The sequence below is a fragment of the Panthera uncia genome (genome assembly GCF_023721935.1).
Source record: "Panthera uncia isolate 11264 chromosome B3 unlocalized genomic scaffold, Puncia_PCG_1.0 HiC_scaffold_1, whole genome shotgun sequence".
NCBI classification, from domain to species: Eukaryota; Metazoa; Chordata; class Mammalia; order Carnivora; family Felidae; genus Panthera; species Panthera uncia.
The window spans coordinates 115,032,855-115,049,436 of record NW_026057582.1 but is presented as its reverse complement, the minus strand read 5'-3'; the positions used below and the strand labels follow the sequence as shown (position 1 = coordinate 115,049,436).

General features: G+C 39.0%; 1 protein-coding gene across 3 annotated transcripts in view; it reads right to left on the bottom strand.

The window, feature by feature from the left end:
• The window catches only part of SCAPER (S-phase cyclin A associated protein in the ER), a 522,663-nt gene that overhangs the window by 160,192 nt on the left and 345,889 nt on the right, over positions 1 to 16,582 (bottom strand). For all 3 annotated transcript variants that reach the window (XM_049611895.1, XM_049611896.1, XM_049611897.1), the window contains one exon: positions 2,812 to 2,927. In XM_049611895.1, the coding sequence (XP_049467852.1) occupies positions 2,812 to 2,927 (116 nt within the window). The remainder of the gene's footprint in view (positions 1 to 2,811; positions 2,928 to 16,582) is intronic.

Below are 16,582 nucleotides of genomic sequence, written 5' to 3'. Positions count from 1 at the left end.
TATGGGTTTTCCCTGGTTCTAACAAAAGCAAAACAACTGCTTTGTACAGAATAGTAGTTGGAAGGAATATGAGAAAGAACACTTTCTGAGTTAAGCCACTGACTCATGCCCACCAGAGTGTCTGAGTCCATACTAAATCTCACACAGCTGTGACATTTCTCTTGCCCCTTTCTAAGTAAGCAGCATAACACTCTCCTAGACTTAATCCTCTAGCCCTGAGAAGGGAGGCTAGTTTAGAAAGTCAACATGATCTTGAGCTGTGCTCAGGAGAAGAGAATCTTAGAGTCACTGCTCGATGCCCACTGCCCTGAGTGTTGGCCTCACTTAGCAAGCAGTGCCTGGATGAACACACAAATCTATTGGCCTAAGGTGAGATGAAGAAACAAACTCTCAATCCTGGCACTGTGGTCAGCTGGTGACCATCAGAGGAGTACTGGGCTGGACTCCCAAGATTCCAGAGCTTGTTTCCAATGTTGGTGCACTAACTCTTGCTCAGGTCTTTTTAGAAAGTATGGAAACTTCTTCTGTTCCCAAAATGATAGGCACAGATAAGCACCAAAGCATGCTTTTTGCCACAATGACAAATGTAGCTTTTGTAAAACAGGCATCTAAGTTACCAGCCAGAGAGCTCAGTCTCATGCATGTTTAAACCTACCACAAAACAAAAAAAAGCAAAACAAGACAAAACAAAAAACTATAGGTGCATTTAATTTTACTCTTTTTAATGTTTATTTATTTCATTTGCGAGACAGAGAGAGAGAGCAAGAGAGTGAGCCTGACACTGGGCTCGATCTTATGAACTGCGAGATCATGACCTGGGTGGAAATCAAGAGTCAGGGGTGCCTGGGTGGCTCAGTCAGTTAAGCAACCGACTTCAGCTCAGGTCATGATCTCATAGCTCGTTGAGTTCTAGTGCCACATTGGGCTCTGTGCTGACAGCTCAGAGCCTGGAGCCCCTCTGGATTCTGTGTGTCCCTCTCTCTCTGACCCTTCCCCTCCTCATTCTCTGTCTCTCTCTCTTTCAAAAATAAATAAACGTTAAAAAAAAATTAAAAAGAAAAAAAAGAAAACAAGAGTTAGACAGTTAATTGACTGAGCCACCCAGGTGCCCCTACAGGTGCACTTAAGATGAACAATATGAATGATTAACAGTTATCAAAGCCCAGTCCCAAAGAATCAAATGCCATTTCCTTTCTTTTTAAAAAACATTTTTTTAATGTTCATTTATTTTTGAGAGACAGAGATGGAGTACGAGTGGGGAATGGGCAGAGAGAGGGGAGACAGAATCTGAGGCAGGCCTCAGCTCCCAGCTGTCAGCACAGAGCCCGACATGGGGCTTGAACTCACGAACTGCAAGATCATGACCTGAGCCGAAGTCAGACACTTAAGCCACCCAGGGGCCCCTGCCATTTCCTTTCTTATCTCAAATTTATTTCCTCTCTCCCTGTCAATTAACAAACACTGAGTGATAACAACACACTGTCACTAAAGTCCATTTTGATAAGAAATATCAACTATCCTGGGTTAGAAAACCTCCATGCGTGCTATATCTGACTGATGTAGAACTTTCTGCTACACAGAAAGATATCCTGACTCAAAGGATACCTATAGCTTCTTTTATTAATCTCTACTTTGTCAGTAGAGCAAAGGAACCTAAACTAACTTCACTATCAGTTTGTTCTTAGAAATGTATCATTTCGAAGAGATAATATAACACTGTCTTAAAGCAGGCAAAACTACTACTTAAAAACTGTTACCTAACATTTATATAACACTTTGAGGTTGACAAAAACTCTCACATAAAACTCTGGGGATTCATCCAATCCCCAGAGTAGCACTATGAGGTGCATATGACTACCCCTGAGTAACCAAATGAGGAAACAGATGCCACAAGAATAAGGCACTTGCCCCAATTCTCCCAGCTGGTCACTGGCACAGGTAAAACCGGAATCCAGGTTTGTCCAACTCCAAAGCCAGTGCTATTTTTATTTTACCAAAATGTCTCTCAGGAGAAAAGATGATATATTCTTGCAATTTCTGTAGTATCCAGTGGACAAATAAAGCACTCACTTTTGTTGGGCCAACTAAATATTTAAGTTTTCTCAGTGATACAAGTAAACTTTTATCAAAACTTCTCATTTAAACTCTGTAAATAAGAGTCTCCACAAAATATCCAGAAACCGTGCATGCTACCCCTCCAGAATGTAGTCCTTCTGAAATAAAGCTGTCTGCTACTATATCCCAGGTGGCCAGGGATCACAGAGTGACTTGAGAGAAGAGGAAAGCAGATCTTGGGTCCAAAGCTTGTGCAGGATCCATATGACAAAGAGCAATTTGCAGTTAAAGACTGAACTGCAATTCAGTTGCCAGCTATTTGGCCAGGACTCTAGACTATGGCAGTCTTGGCTTCAGACTAATCTTCCTGTATGTTAGGGATTTCTTCAAATTTCACAGCTCAGGCCTTTGTTAATGTACTTACCTCTTCTTGTACTACCTTTTTGCTACTACTATTCAGTTCTGTTCAATTTATGTAAGCAGTTAAAGCTGCCCAGGAGTTCATCCATTCTTCTTGTTTTAGGATTAGAGAAGGTCATAGACCAAGGAGATTTCCTTTTTAAGGCTTTTAGGCTCGATTTGAGTTTTGTAAGTGAAGTCGAGCACCTCTGTTTTTCTCCCTAATGGGGAGTGTAAGCTTTTGCTATTCAAGCCTGAATACACATACAAGTTTCTTGTGGTCCCCCATATGGAAACCATAGAGCAGAAATGACTCACAAATGAAACGTGAAAGACAGATTAAAAAACTATACTTACTTAAGAGGAATTCGTGAGGCTGTGTTCACATTTGTGGTTGGGACTACTACTTGAAGAATGTGTTCAAGGGCTGTTAATCCACCAGCAACTTGAAATGCAATCTGATCTGCTACATTCTAGACAGAAATACAAGTAGAAATTAGCCCAATTTCTCAGGCATAGAATGATCACCAAATGAAATATTTAGTTGTAGTGTCAAACACTCTGTTGGTTCAGTTATTCTACAAATACTTATTGAATGTTTATGCAGTGCTAGGAACAGGAGGTTGAAACTGGTGAACACAGAAGACATAGTTGCTGCCCCCATGAAGCTTAAAATTTAGTGGATGAGAACAACACCAATCAAATAACCATAAATAAAATAATTTCAATTATGATAAGTACCTTGAAGAAAAAGGGAAGGTGCTCTATAAGAATAATAGGGAACCAACTATATATTGGGGAAAGGGTCAGCACAGGCTTTTCTGGTTGAGGTTCTGAAACAGGCAAAAAAAAAAAAAAAGGGGAGGGGATGGAGTGCTCCATGCAGAGGGCAAAACCGTTTTATACAGAATATTTTAGCAATAATTTTAAAAAGCAGATCATCTTGTAATGTTAATTACCACCTAACAAGACAAACTAAATGTCACAAAGATTTCCTCTCGTATTACTTTTTTCCTTGGCAATACAAGATAATCTCATACCTAACCATCTCTATATATTTTTTTCACCATTTCAGCTATTTTAGGGAGAATCTTAAGTCAGCATTATAGAACTCAACCGATGATTATTTCTTTACAATTTCTGAATTGTTTACAAGTCTTGTGAAAGGAACATCTCTGAGCTCTTTGCATTTCTCTGGCATGGGGACAGGCAAGAGCAATTCTATGGTACACTGTATTAGTTTCTATGCATACAAACAATCACCGCAATCTGCTATTATACCACCACCTTTATGTTTCTTCTAAGAGCATGCTATATAGTTCATCAAGCCCTGAAATATCTTTGAAATACTTAAGTATTTTTGGGGGGATAAGAGGGTGCATCAGGGAGAGATAGGAGTTATACACAAGATCTGTCAAACATGTTTGTCTGATTCTTCTGATGTTCTAAGCACAATGCTCTGCTTGATGTGGACTACTGACTTCTGACGAGACTTTGGTAGTACAGTGCCTTAGTCATTTAATCGCTCACTATGTGCACAATAAAATACAGTTTGACACTATAATAAGTTTATTGTGAATCCTAGACAAGAAATCATACTTTTAGGATAGAAAATAAAGAATTTTTGTTTTTAATGGGAAAAAATGTTTCTTTGCAATAAAACTAACCATCAAAAAAACTGAAAAACCCAGGTGTATTCAGTAATTTGAAACCATCATGCTGTTACCATTCTTTCTTCATAGGCTAGGATGTCAATATGATTAGAAAATAATAATAAATTTTGTATTAGCACACAACACAAAGAAAACTGCACTAATCATAACTGTATAGCTGGAAGAGTTATGGCAAATTGAACACATCCTATACCAAATCCAAAATGAAAAAGCAATAATATAAATAAAAATTAAAAAAATAACAAACAACGCCCTGTACATACCCTGTAACAACTCCAAAATAAAAAATAAAAAAATAGTTTTATAACATGCCATAATATTCTTGATGCCCATCTCATTCACTCTCTCTTCTTCTTCCCCAAATGTAAAAGCGATCCTGATTTTTAAATCATAGATTACCTTTGTCTTCTTTTGAGTTTTATAAAAACGGAATCATACTCTACATATTCTACAGAATCTACATATTCTTTTCTTGCTCAAATTTTTTTTCTAAATTCATCCATATTGCTGCCTATACCTGTGTTTCATTCATTTCCCTTGCTGGAATATAATATTCCCTTGTCTGATTATATACATCAACTTTTTTTTTTTTTTGGAAAAATTTACTTTATTCTAGCATCTTTTTTCATCCCTTCCACATTACTTTCACTTTTAACATTACAGGGTGAAGATAACCATTATCTTATTATCTTAATCAACTTATTTAAATGTTTCACTGCTGACTGACATCTGGGTTTTTTTTTTAATGTTTATTTATTAAAAAAATTTTTTTAAAACATTTTTTATTTATTTTTGATAGAGCACAAACGGGGGAGGGGCAAAGAGAGACGGAGACACAGAATCCAAAGCAGGCTCTGAGCTATCAGCACACAGCCCGACCAGGGGCTCGAACTCACAAACTCACAAACTGGGAGATCACGACCTGAGTCGAAGTCGGACGCTTAACTGACTGAGCCACCCAGGCATCCCAATATTTATTTATATTTGAGAGAGAGGGAGACACAGAATCTGAAGCAGGCTCCAGGCTCTGAGCTATCAGCACAGAGCCCGATGCGGGGCTTGAACCCATGAACTGTGAAATCATGAACTGCGTTGAAGTCAGAAGATTAACTAACTGAGCCACACAGGCGCCCCTCAATTTTTTGTTTGTTTGTTTTTTTATTTTTGAGAGAGACACAATATGACCAGGGGAGAGGCAGAGAGAGAGAGGGACACACAGAATCTGAAACAGGCTCCAGGCTCTGAGCTCTCAGCAGAGAGCCTGACAAGGGGCTTGAACTTGGGATTGGTGAGATCATGATTTAGATCAAAGTCAGATGCTTAACTGAGTGTCCCAAGGTCTGAGCCAGCAAGGTGCTCTGGGTTGTTTCCACTTTCAAACTCTGGACAATGCTGCTTTAAACATTTTTGTACATGTATTTGTGCAACTGTGACATGCAGTTATGTTGGGTATATGAGTGGAATTCCTGCGTCATAGAGTATACATAGGTTCAATTTTATTAGCTATGGCCAAACAGCTTTCTAAAGTATTTGTGTACATGATGAACTACAGTGATAATTTCAGCTATTCTACATTCACACCAAAATTGATTTTATCATTTTTTTAAAACTTTAGTCATTCTTATGAATGCATAATAGCATTTCATTGAGGGTTGTTTTTTTAAATTAAAAAAATTTTTTTAAGGTTTATTCATTTTTGAGAGACAGAGAGAGACAGAGCATGAGGGAGAAGGGGCAGAGAGAGGGAGACACAGAATCCGAAGCAGGCTCCAGGCTCTGAGCTGTCAGCACAGAGCCCGACATGGGGCTCGAACTCACGAACTGCGAGATCATGACCTGAGCCGAAGTTGGACGCTCAACCGACTAAGCCACCCAGGTGCCCCTCATTGAGGTTTTTATTGGCCTTTCCTGGATAATCAGTTGGATTGAACACCTTATGTTTACTGGGTATTTTTTTAAATTGAGGTATACTTTGCAATTGGTTAAAAGGCTCAGATCTTAAGTATACCATTCAAATAAATTTGAGAAATCCTTATCAAGACCCGAACGCTTCCATCACCTTAGAAAGCTCCCTCATACCACTTTTATAGTCAATCCCCCCACTCCTTGAAGCAACCACAGATTTGATTTATAGTCCCATAGATTTAAACACCAAAAGCAAAAGCAAAAATAAATAAGTGGGCCTACATCACACTAAAAGGTTTCTATGTAGCAAAGGAAACCATCCACAAAATGAAAAGGCTATCTACTGAATGGGAGAAAATATTTGCAAATCATATTTCTGGTAAAATACATAAAGAACTCAAACAACTCAATAGTAAAAAACACAAACAATCCAATTAAAAAAATGGCCAGAAGGTCTGAATATACATTTTTCCAAAGAAGACACATAGATAACCAACAGGTATATGAAAAGATGTTTAACACCATTAATCATTAGGGAAATACAAATTAAAATCTCAGTAAGATATTACCTCACACCTGTTAGAATGGTATTGAAAGAAAGAAAGAAAGAAAGAAAGAAAGAAAGGGGAAAGGAAGGAAGAAAGAAAGAAAAGGAAAGAAAGAAAAAGAGAGAAAGAAAGAAAAAGAAAGAGAAGAAGAAGAAAGAATTAGTGTTGGTGAGGATATGGAGAAAAGGGAACCCTTGTGTACTACTGGTGGGAATATAAATTGGTGCAGCCACTATGGAAAACTGTATGTAGGTTCCTCAAAAAATTAAAAGTACAAGTACCATATGATCCAGAAATTCCACTTCTGAGTATTTAGCTGAAGCAAATTAAAATGCTAATTTGAAAAAAATATATGTACCCAAAGTTCACACAGCATTATTTACAATAGCCAAGATATGGAAGCAAGATAAATGTCCAATGATAAATAAAATGTATACAGAAGATGTGGTATATAAATAAAATGGAATATTACTCAGCCATGAAAGGGATGAAATTTTGTCATTTGTGACAACATGGATAAACCTTGAGGGCATTATCCTAAGTGAAATAAGTCAGGTAGAGAAAAACATGTAGAATTAAAAAAAAAAAAGCTCACTGATACAGAGAACAGATTAGTGGTTGTTAGAGGCAGAGGATAGGGGGTGGAAGAAATGGGATGGGTGAAGGGGATCATAAGGTAAAAAGAAACAAAATATAGGTTAATTTTGTCTCTTGTAGAATTTCATATAAATGAGATCATATGATATACATGAATATTTTCTGGATTTAATTTGGTAGTGAATGGTTATCCCATTAGCAATGTTTCTACTGTATCTGGTACCAGAAGCATCTAAAGCATAAGGAATACAGCAGAGGAACTCTTAGGACAGGGATATAAACACATATATATACCTCCTTTCTTCTTATACTCGAAAGAAGTAGGAATTATAGATAAAATATGTGATAATATTTAATGTTTATTTATTTTTGAGAGAGAGAGAGAGCACGCACACGCCAAGGGGAAGAGAGAGAGAGGGAGACACAGAATCTGCAGCAGGCTTCTAGACTCTGAGCTGTCAGCACAGAACCCAACTCGGGGCTTGACCCCACAAACCGTGAGGTCACGACCTAAGCCGAAGTCTGGCATTTAACCAACTGAGCCACCCAGGTGCCCCCATAATATGTGATAATATTGAAAAGGCAGAACCACATTAAAAAATAAATGGAACATCTCTGTGAACCAGGGATGGAAAAGCTAAAAAAAACGCATAGGGCAAGGGTCCAACTTTCAGCAGACTCTTAAAAGAACACTTGCCCTTCTAGACTTTTCCCTCTTCCTCAGCTTTCCCACTGATTCAGAATCCAAGTTCTGATTACTCCACTTCTGTGGTAGCTCTTAACTCTTGCCTACATCTACCATGTCAGTTCAGGCTTTCATGGTCTCTTGCTTGAGGTACTGCAGCAATCAGTACCTAATTGGAATCTTTGGATCCAGGCTCACCCCACACCAGCCTATTCTCTAGAGCTGTGCTTTCTAAATACTCTAAGATAAAAATCAGGGTTTCCTTCATTTCCTACTCCTTTCCTTTCCTTTTTCTTTCTTTGCCCTTCCTTCCTTCCTTCGATTTCTACTCCATTGTAGACCAATACTTTTGTGAAATGCAATACAAATCAAATACTGAACAAATGAAAAAAAAGATGCACAAAAGTGGAGACCACATTTAAAAATATTAGATACAACAGACATACAACAGACAAAACATTAGATACTCTGCCAGTTTGCTAAAACTTACTCTGGATTTGTGTATTTATCTCACCCTGTTCTAGTGACAGTGGCCCAGCACTGGACTGTGGACTCCCTTTTGAGTAGTCCTTTTCTGGATGCCTATATATGCAATGAGGATAATATTCTCAAGAGTAAATGTAATCATGTCACTCTGCTTAAAACACTTGAGTGACTTCATCCTCACTGTCTGCAGGAGGCTCAAATTCCTTAGCACAGGTCTTCAAAATCTGATGCCCCATTAACAGCCTTCTTCCCTGCCATGTTCCTGCCTCTCCCTCAACCAAATTCCCCATATGGCCCTCGTTCTTTCACGCCTCTGTGCTTCTGCAAATACTGTTCCTCCTCCCCAGAGGGGATGATTCTCCAGCATTTTATCTTTGTATCCCCACTAAACTCAGAGCTTCCTGAGTTTAGGGGCCATGTCTGTTTCATCACATTCCCAACACTTAGCAGAGGGGATGGCACTCAGTATGTGCTCAACCAATGGTTGTGAATGATGGTTCTGAGAAAGAAGGCTGAAAAGGATACCTGCACATGATTTTGACTGTGAAAACACAGATAGTCAATAACTTCTCTGGTATGATCACAGGATAAAATCCTCCACTCCTGTTATTGTGTGTGCCTTGTAGAACAGTTTGTTCCTGAAAGTGAGCTTCATGACCAAGGAATAAAATTCAGTTTTTCAAGACTGAAGGACATATTCACCTTGAGCCTCCTTAATAGCCAACAAGGAAGATCCATCCATTTCTGTGTAAAGCCTTTATATATATCTCTTAATTCAAAAACAAAGTATATTTTACCTCAGGCCAAGCAGATGTACCAATTGATGCAATCTGTCCACAGGGAAATGAAGCAGCACCAATGCTATTCTTGTAGACCTCTCCACAATGGGAGAGAACTGGATCAACATTGCAGAGGTGGAGGCGAAAAGGACTGAGTAAAAGCAGACCATTTTAATGTATACATCTATGCTTTAAAAACAAAACAAAACTCAAAGCCTTTTATGCAGTGCCAACAACATGGATGTGACCTCTTAAAAAACTGAAGATATAAGCTCTAGTTAGACATTAAACAGGAAAAAAAAAAGCCAATTCAGGAAGATAAAGGCCATTTAAAGCCAAATTTTTCCTAATGTATTATTGAAAACTGAAGCTTTAATTTGTCATTTGCAGCTTTTCAAGGAAATAAACCAAAAGGCAAAACCAACTGTGAAATAAAAAAACTCACAAACCTCCCTCTGGAGTCATGGAGGTTTCTGGTTACTTTTGCAATAGAAATTCAGAATCCAGAGGTGGATCCTCTTCCACAGAAGATGACCAGATGGCAACCTGTTTAGTATCTTCCTAACTTCTTCATCTCCTATATCAACTTCTATTCCTCCCATCATCTCTGCCCTACCTCAGGCCCTCATTCGGTCTGAAGCTCCTTAAGCTGACTCACCTTTGCAGCCCCAGTTCTGGCACAGAACAGGAATGGTGAACACCTGATGGATGAGTGACTGAACAAAAGGATGAACAAATGAAAAGATTTCTCTCAGAGAGCAAAAATGTCCTGTGAGGTATCAGAGGTTAACACACAATACAGAGGCCCATGAGAAAGAACGAATGCCTCCTTCTGGATTCCGTTCCTGAACACAGTGCAAACAAACAGCTCTCCCCCTCTCTATGCAGAAAAACGGGTAAAATAGTCCTATCATATCCCATGACATTTTCACCTCAGGAGGACAGAAAAAGAAAAATCAAGTTGGCTCGACGAGCACCCAAATGTTCAAGTAAAGGAGAAAATCCACCTCCTTAAGCACGTGGCTCTGTATCTGGACTTGGCACGTGGCATTAAAAGCTCTATATGCAAATAAAAAATGGAAGTCACATTCACACAACAATCCACAGACTCAAAGGGCCTCTCATTTTTCACCTTCCTCTCTGTGCCCACCACACTAACTGCTTGCGCTAATCACCTGGCACTTCCTATACTCGGTGCTCTTTATGCTCCTGGATATCTTAATGCCACGATGGGAATGGATGCTTCTCAAATACATCATCTTATACTTGTTCCTATCCCTGTTAGTGTCTAGAAAAAAGCTAGTATCCTAAAAATGCTTAACCATAATTATTCTCTCCATCTAAACTGCCACGTTCTCACCCTATAATGTTCAAATGCTCCCTCATTCCTTTAAGACCCACATCAAATAATTTTCATGAAGCCTTTCTGATACCTTCAACTAAAGTCAAAGGTCTCCGTATTTAACTGCATTTCTCTTGGGGCCCTTATCACTTTCTATATTATCCCCTATATTATATATCCCTTATATTATTCCTGTATTATTTGTGTTCATGTACTAGGCTATAAAGCCTAGCTCTCCTGTCTCTGCATTCTCAATCAGGGTCAAGCACATAGTAGGCACCAAGCAAACTTTGTTCAGTGACTAAAAATATCTAGAAAGATGAACTAGGTACCTTTCCTTTTCCCTTTTATCCCTTTTCCAAATACTCTGCATTCAGACATGTGAAAGTGGAACACTCATAAGGAGCTCTATCTTTCTGATTTGAGTGAGGAAAAAAATACCTCTAAAAGATGAAATGTGTGGCTTTACTTATGTACCTGACATAACACCTTAATAGCTCTGCCTTCCTCTGCTCTCTCCCACTCTGAGACTGACAACTGACTAATAGGATTAGTGGCTCCATTCTAATAACCCAGCTTAGCTGAAGGCCAGCAAAAAAATGACAGCTTCAATCTGAATTACATGGCCGGGAATCCATTCAATTATTAACTAGAGTAACTGTTATTGCCTCTCCCAATCAAAGGAGAGGCAGCTGTTAATCTTTGGTGGCCTACAAAGGCTGGTGGCCTTTGTACTTGACTTCTCTATAGACGGTAATTATGTTCTTTGTGATCAGGGAGGAAGGCCTTCCTAGCCTTTTAGACAGAGGTGGCAGATGGGGAAAACTGTTTGCCTGTTCATTAGTAGGATAGGCTAGATTTGTTCTGAGCATCTGGTGGTACCTTAAGACCTGTTTAGAGATAATACAAGTAGGTTTTGGCAAGTCCATAAATTTAGAACTCGGTAGACCAATTTACAGAGATGAGAAGATCCCAGAGTAAATTTTTTTATGGTTATTTTTCCCACATGGAAAACTAACCTAACACTTAAAGGACATCATCTTCATTCCTCTGCTATCCTCACCTGTTCATGTTAGTTTAAAGGGAGCATGATGAGCTGACAGGATTTTTCCCTTCTAAGCCTTCTAATGTTGGCTTCCTCATAGTCCCATCATCTACATAAATGTCTAGGCTCAGCCTTTCAGCTGTACACTCACATTTGAAAGAACTCAGGGTCTGGGGTTGAGAATATCACAAGGAAATTAGAAACTTATGTAAATGTTGTGCCCAAAAGAGTCATAATCTACAGTTTGAAGGCTTAGGTAATAAGGTAAGTGAGGCTGGGGGAGGCTGGAAAAGCTTTCTCAAGATGAGAGAAACAATTCCTTTGTAATGCTAATCAGAACTTGGATCCTTTGGAAGGCTCTCCCTAAGGGAGCTGAACTGTGCCATTTTTGACCTGTCTGGACTAAGTGAGATGAGGGCAGGGTGAGTGAGAGGGGGTGGTGCGGGACACAAGACACCCTGCTCCTTCCCTTTAAGCTGTTATGAGACAGATGACCGAAGATCAGTGTATAAAGTTTATCATTGCAATCCAACAAAACTCACAATAAAGTTATTTTTGATCTCCCTCATCCTCAGTGCTGCCAGGATGTCAAGTGGCAGGCACTGGCCAGGTGCAGCACTCAGAGAGCTGGTGAGACAGAGATTTCATATAGATAAATGCAGTGCAGTGAGGGGATGCCACAGTGAGGGGATGGATGGAGAGCTGTTCTCCCACAAAGGAAATGGTCCCTGTGACTAGTTCTTCAGGACACAATGGGTATCTGTTGGAACAGTTTTCTGAGTTCTCACGCTATCAAATAAAGACAAAAAACCCAAAGTCAAGGACCTACAAATGAGGTTCCTTGAACGACTGCTTTATTTCTCTCACCTCTCCCAACTTTGAGGCTACCTGCTAGTTTACAACAGAACTTGAAGAGTCTTAACACAGCAGTTCCTTCCCCTCCGTTCTTGCATCTTAAATGTCCTGGAAATTTTAAAGCTTAGAGGTAAAACAACTTGGGACCATCAAACCAATGAGAATCTCTTTTGGGCAGGAAGATGATAGGGACAAAAGTGAGTAACATGGACAAACTCCTTTGGGTCTAGCAGCACCCAGGGAGCAGGACCTTAGAGCTCAAAGGCTCTTCTCCACCTGGATGGCAAGGAAAAGGAGAGTGTTTCTACATCACTCTGTTCTCTCTCCATCATGACATTTATAGTTCATGACACTTTTCTATTATTTAATTATAAACTAGATCATATGAGTTTCTACTTAATCACAAAGCAGACTGTGAGCTCTTGAGACAGCTGGAATTATGCTTCTATAGAATCTAGCAAAAAAGTAGGTATTCAGACTACTCAGCCATAGAAAAGAATGAGATCTTGCCATTCGTAAAAAGAATGGACCTAGAGGGTATAATGCTAGTGAAATAGGTCAAACAGAGACAAATACCATATGATTTCACTCATATGTGGAATTTAAGAATCAAAAGAAATTTTAAAAAGTGACAAAAAAAAAAAACCATACTCTTAAATACAGAGAACTGGTGGTTGCCAGAGGGAGGTAGGTGCAGAAATGGATGAAATAGAAAGGGGATTAAGAGTTTGTTTGTTTGTTTATTTATTTTGAGAGAGTGTGTGCACATGCATAAGCAGGGGAGGGGGAGAGGGGAGAAGGAGAGAAATTTTTAAGCAGGCTCCACAGGCAGCAGGGAGCCCTGACATGTGGCTGGATCTCCTGAGATCACGACCTGAGCTGAAACCAAGGGGCCAATGCTTAACCAACTGAGCCGCCCAGGCACCCCAAGAATTCATTTATCTTGATGAACACTGAGTAATATATAGAAGTGTAAATCATTATATTAAATGAATATAACACTGTATGCTAATTATACTTCAATTAAAAAACATTTTAAACAACTGGTATTCAGTAAATGGCTGCTGCATCAAAAAAATAAAGGCACATTCTAGTTTCTGGGGTTCTAACATCAGAAATTGTCTTAAGAGGAGAGAGAAAATTCATCAATCCACAATGAGAAAGAAAAGGTGTAGAAATACCCATACAGCTGGGAAAGTCAAGGTAAGGGTGTAAGTAAGCTAGAAATTGTGGAAGAGGCACTAGTCCTTGCCTGGGCTGACAAGGTAAGGCAAGCGAAGGTAGGCCCTGCTCTGAAGGAGGCAAGCCCTGAGAGGAGAGGCCCGAGATATGATGCTTATGTACTGCCCTACTCACGTTGGCCTTTGTTTATTTTGCCCCGTACTCGAGTAAAGTAGTGACCAGGACTCTATGTCTTTAAGGAGGGACACAGAAGAAAGAGGGAGGGGGAGGGCAATTTTAAAAAGTGAAAACAAACTAAAGGAAAGAATAGGAATCCAAACTTTACTTTTCTCAAAAAACAGTAGGGCTGAAAGTGACAATTCAAGGGCTAACCATGTGGCGGGCCCTGGGTTGTTACATAAGCTCTCACAACAACCTTATGAGGTAGGAATCATTGTTCATTATACTGATTTAAAAAAAAAAGAAAGCCTTAGAGGAATCATTTAATTTTTTACTGTTAGTGACTGGCAGAGCTGGGGATTGAGTCTAGGTTTATCTGACTTCGGAGTGTATGATGGATCTACAGAAAGAAAATCTAGCATGTTAAAATAAAAATGTGTTCGGCTTTTGGCATACTTATCACTAAATATCCGAATTTTTTAAATTCTGAGACTTTTTAAAAAAGAAAATTAAATTTTGAAAATTTTAAAGAAAATTTGATTTTGAAATTATTTTGGATATATTGAAAAGTTTCAAGGACAGTAAAGTTCCTGTATGCCTTAATCCAGCTTTCCCTCATGTTAAAATCTTACACAACCACTCTACATTTATCAAAACTAATAAGAATTCGCTAGCAGCTTAAAAAAAAAATTCTTGAAATAATCCAGACTCAGAGAATGTAAAAGAATGCCAAGTTTGACCATCACAAGTAAATAAAAAAGGAAATGAGACCTAACTAGATTCTAAGGGACTGAAATACGAGTAGTTCTTTTAACTGGTGGTGCAGGTCTTGAGACTGTCAGGAAACAGGAAGAAATGTGCACACAGCAGGAGGGAAGCAGGCCTTGACTGAGGAGGGAGGCAATGTGGGACCAGGGTTAAAAAAGGCTCCAGGTGGCCCAAGATGAGCTCCCTCTGCAGCTCCAGTCCCAAATGGCCTTCAATACTTTCTCAGCTGGGGCAGTCTTTCAAAATCCTTTCCTTCCTGAATGTCAGTGAAATCTCTGTAGGCTTTGCTTCTAACTTCAGCACAGATACTGTTTCAAAGTCTTTTAAGTATGATTTCTCCACTTGTACCCACGACAGGATATTTATCCCAAGTTTTATTTTGTTTTGTTTTGTTTCATTTATATATTGTATTCTATTCTATTATATATTATTTAGTTTTAATTTTATTTTTTTTCCCAGAAGTAACTAAGTTAAAAAGCCTTGTGATTGGGTACTAGGAAAGTTGAGTACAACTAATTTCAGAAATGATGCTGCTAAGGTCTGCTTTATTCAGTCCAGGGGAAATAGAAGAGGGAAATGGCTAGTGATGGGCAATGTTTTTGCAGATGGATTATCTGGAGCCAGCACTCTGGTTTAGGCCTTGTTCTCTAGCATCTAAAAGGGATATAGGTAAAATAGAGAAGACAAAAACAGTGCGAAATCTGTTACTTATGAGACTGATACAAAATGTGGCAAGGAAGAAGGCAAAAATAAATAGTCCTTCAGATTCTGGACTTCAAGATGATCATTTTAACTATTCTTTGGTCATGGATGAAAACTGCCTAATAATGCAGAGCTTCTGTTCTCCATTATAATGTTGCAAACAATACCTTCTTATGTGGAGAACAGTGTGAAGGCTTTTTCAGAATATCTGGTCTTTCTTCCTAATTTTCCTAAAGCAAACATGATCAAATGTTTACTGAAGAGTTAATGCTGCCCCACTGAATTCTAATGTGAGAACTGCTCTGTGCTACTGCTTTTAGCTATGAGAATAAGATAAGACCTTTACTAAAGGTGAACTGAAATGTTTAAAAGTCTGCTTTTCCAAGGCAAACAAAACCCAGAGGAGTCATTAAGTCTGCAGAACACCAGACCATTTTTTTTGCTTTATGAAAAGGCAAATATAAATCCCTTTTTCTTTACAAGGAATACTCAAATTCATTTGAAGAAAAGTTTGATGATCAATTTATATTTACACATGGGGTGCCTGGGTGGCTCAGTCAGTTGGGGGTCCGACTTCGTCTCAGGTCATGATCTCATGGTTCGTGGGTTTGAGCCCCAGGTTGGGCTCTGTGCTGACAGCTCAGAGCCTGGAGCCTGTCTTCAGATTCCGTGTCTCCCTCTCTCTCTACCTCTCCCCTGCTCGCGCTATCTCTCTCTTTCTCTCAAAAATAAATAAAACATTTTTAAAAAGTTTGTATTTACACAAAGCCTTTAGTCTGAAGTCTGAAATTGGTTTTGGTTTTAAGTCAGCATGAAAGTCTATATCCTCCCAATATGATAAGTAAAGTTATCATATGGAAAAGAAATGTAAAGACCCTAAAAAGAATCTGTCCCTCTGAAGAAATTCACGTGTGAACATAAATGGTACATGATGCGAGACCTCTTTAGCAGGGTGGGGAGAGCTAGGGATCTGAGAAAGATCTGCAGAAATGATGTACTGTATGGGGAGGAATCAGATAGAAGGACCATTTGCTAATTTTATGATAGAAAAGACTGCAAAATAGTTCTTGCTATAGTAGCTGTAACCAGAAGAATTATTGTCCTCTAGACTGAGCTCCTATGGGCACAAACCATTTCTTAGTCACTGTTTAGGAACCATTAACATGGCCTCTGGAATAATTCTGCCATGGTTTGAATCCCAATCTTTTCACACTTATTAGCTACGTAACATCTGCCAAGGTACTTATCCTCTTGATGCCTCAACATTCTTATTCGTAAGTTGGGCCACGTAATTCCACTCTAAATGGTTGTTGAGAGGATTAAATAAGCTGATTCTCATAAATGTTAGTGATCATCATCATCTTCTTCATACTGCCCTCCTTTATCTTGCTAAGTACCTACC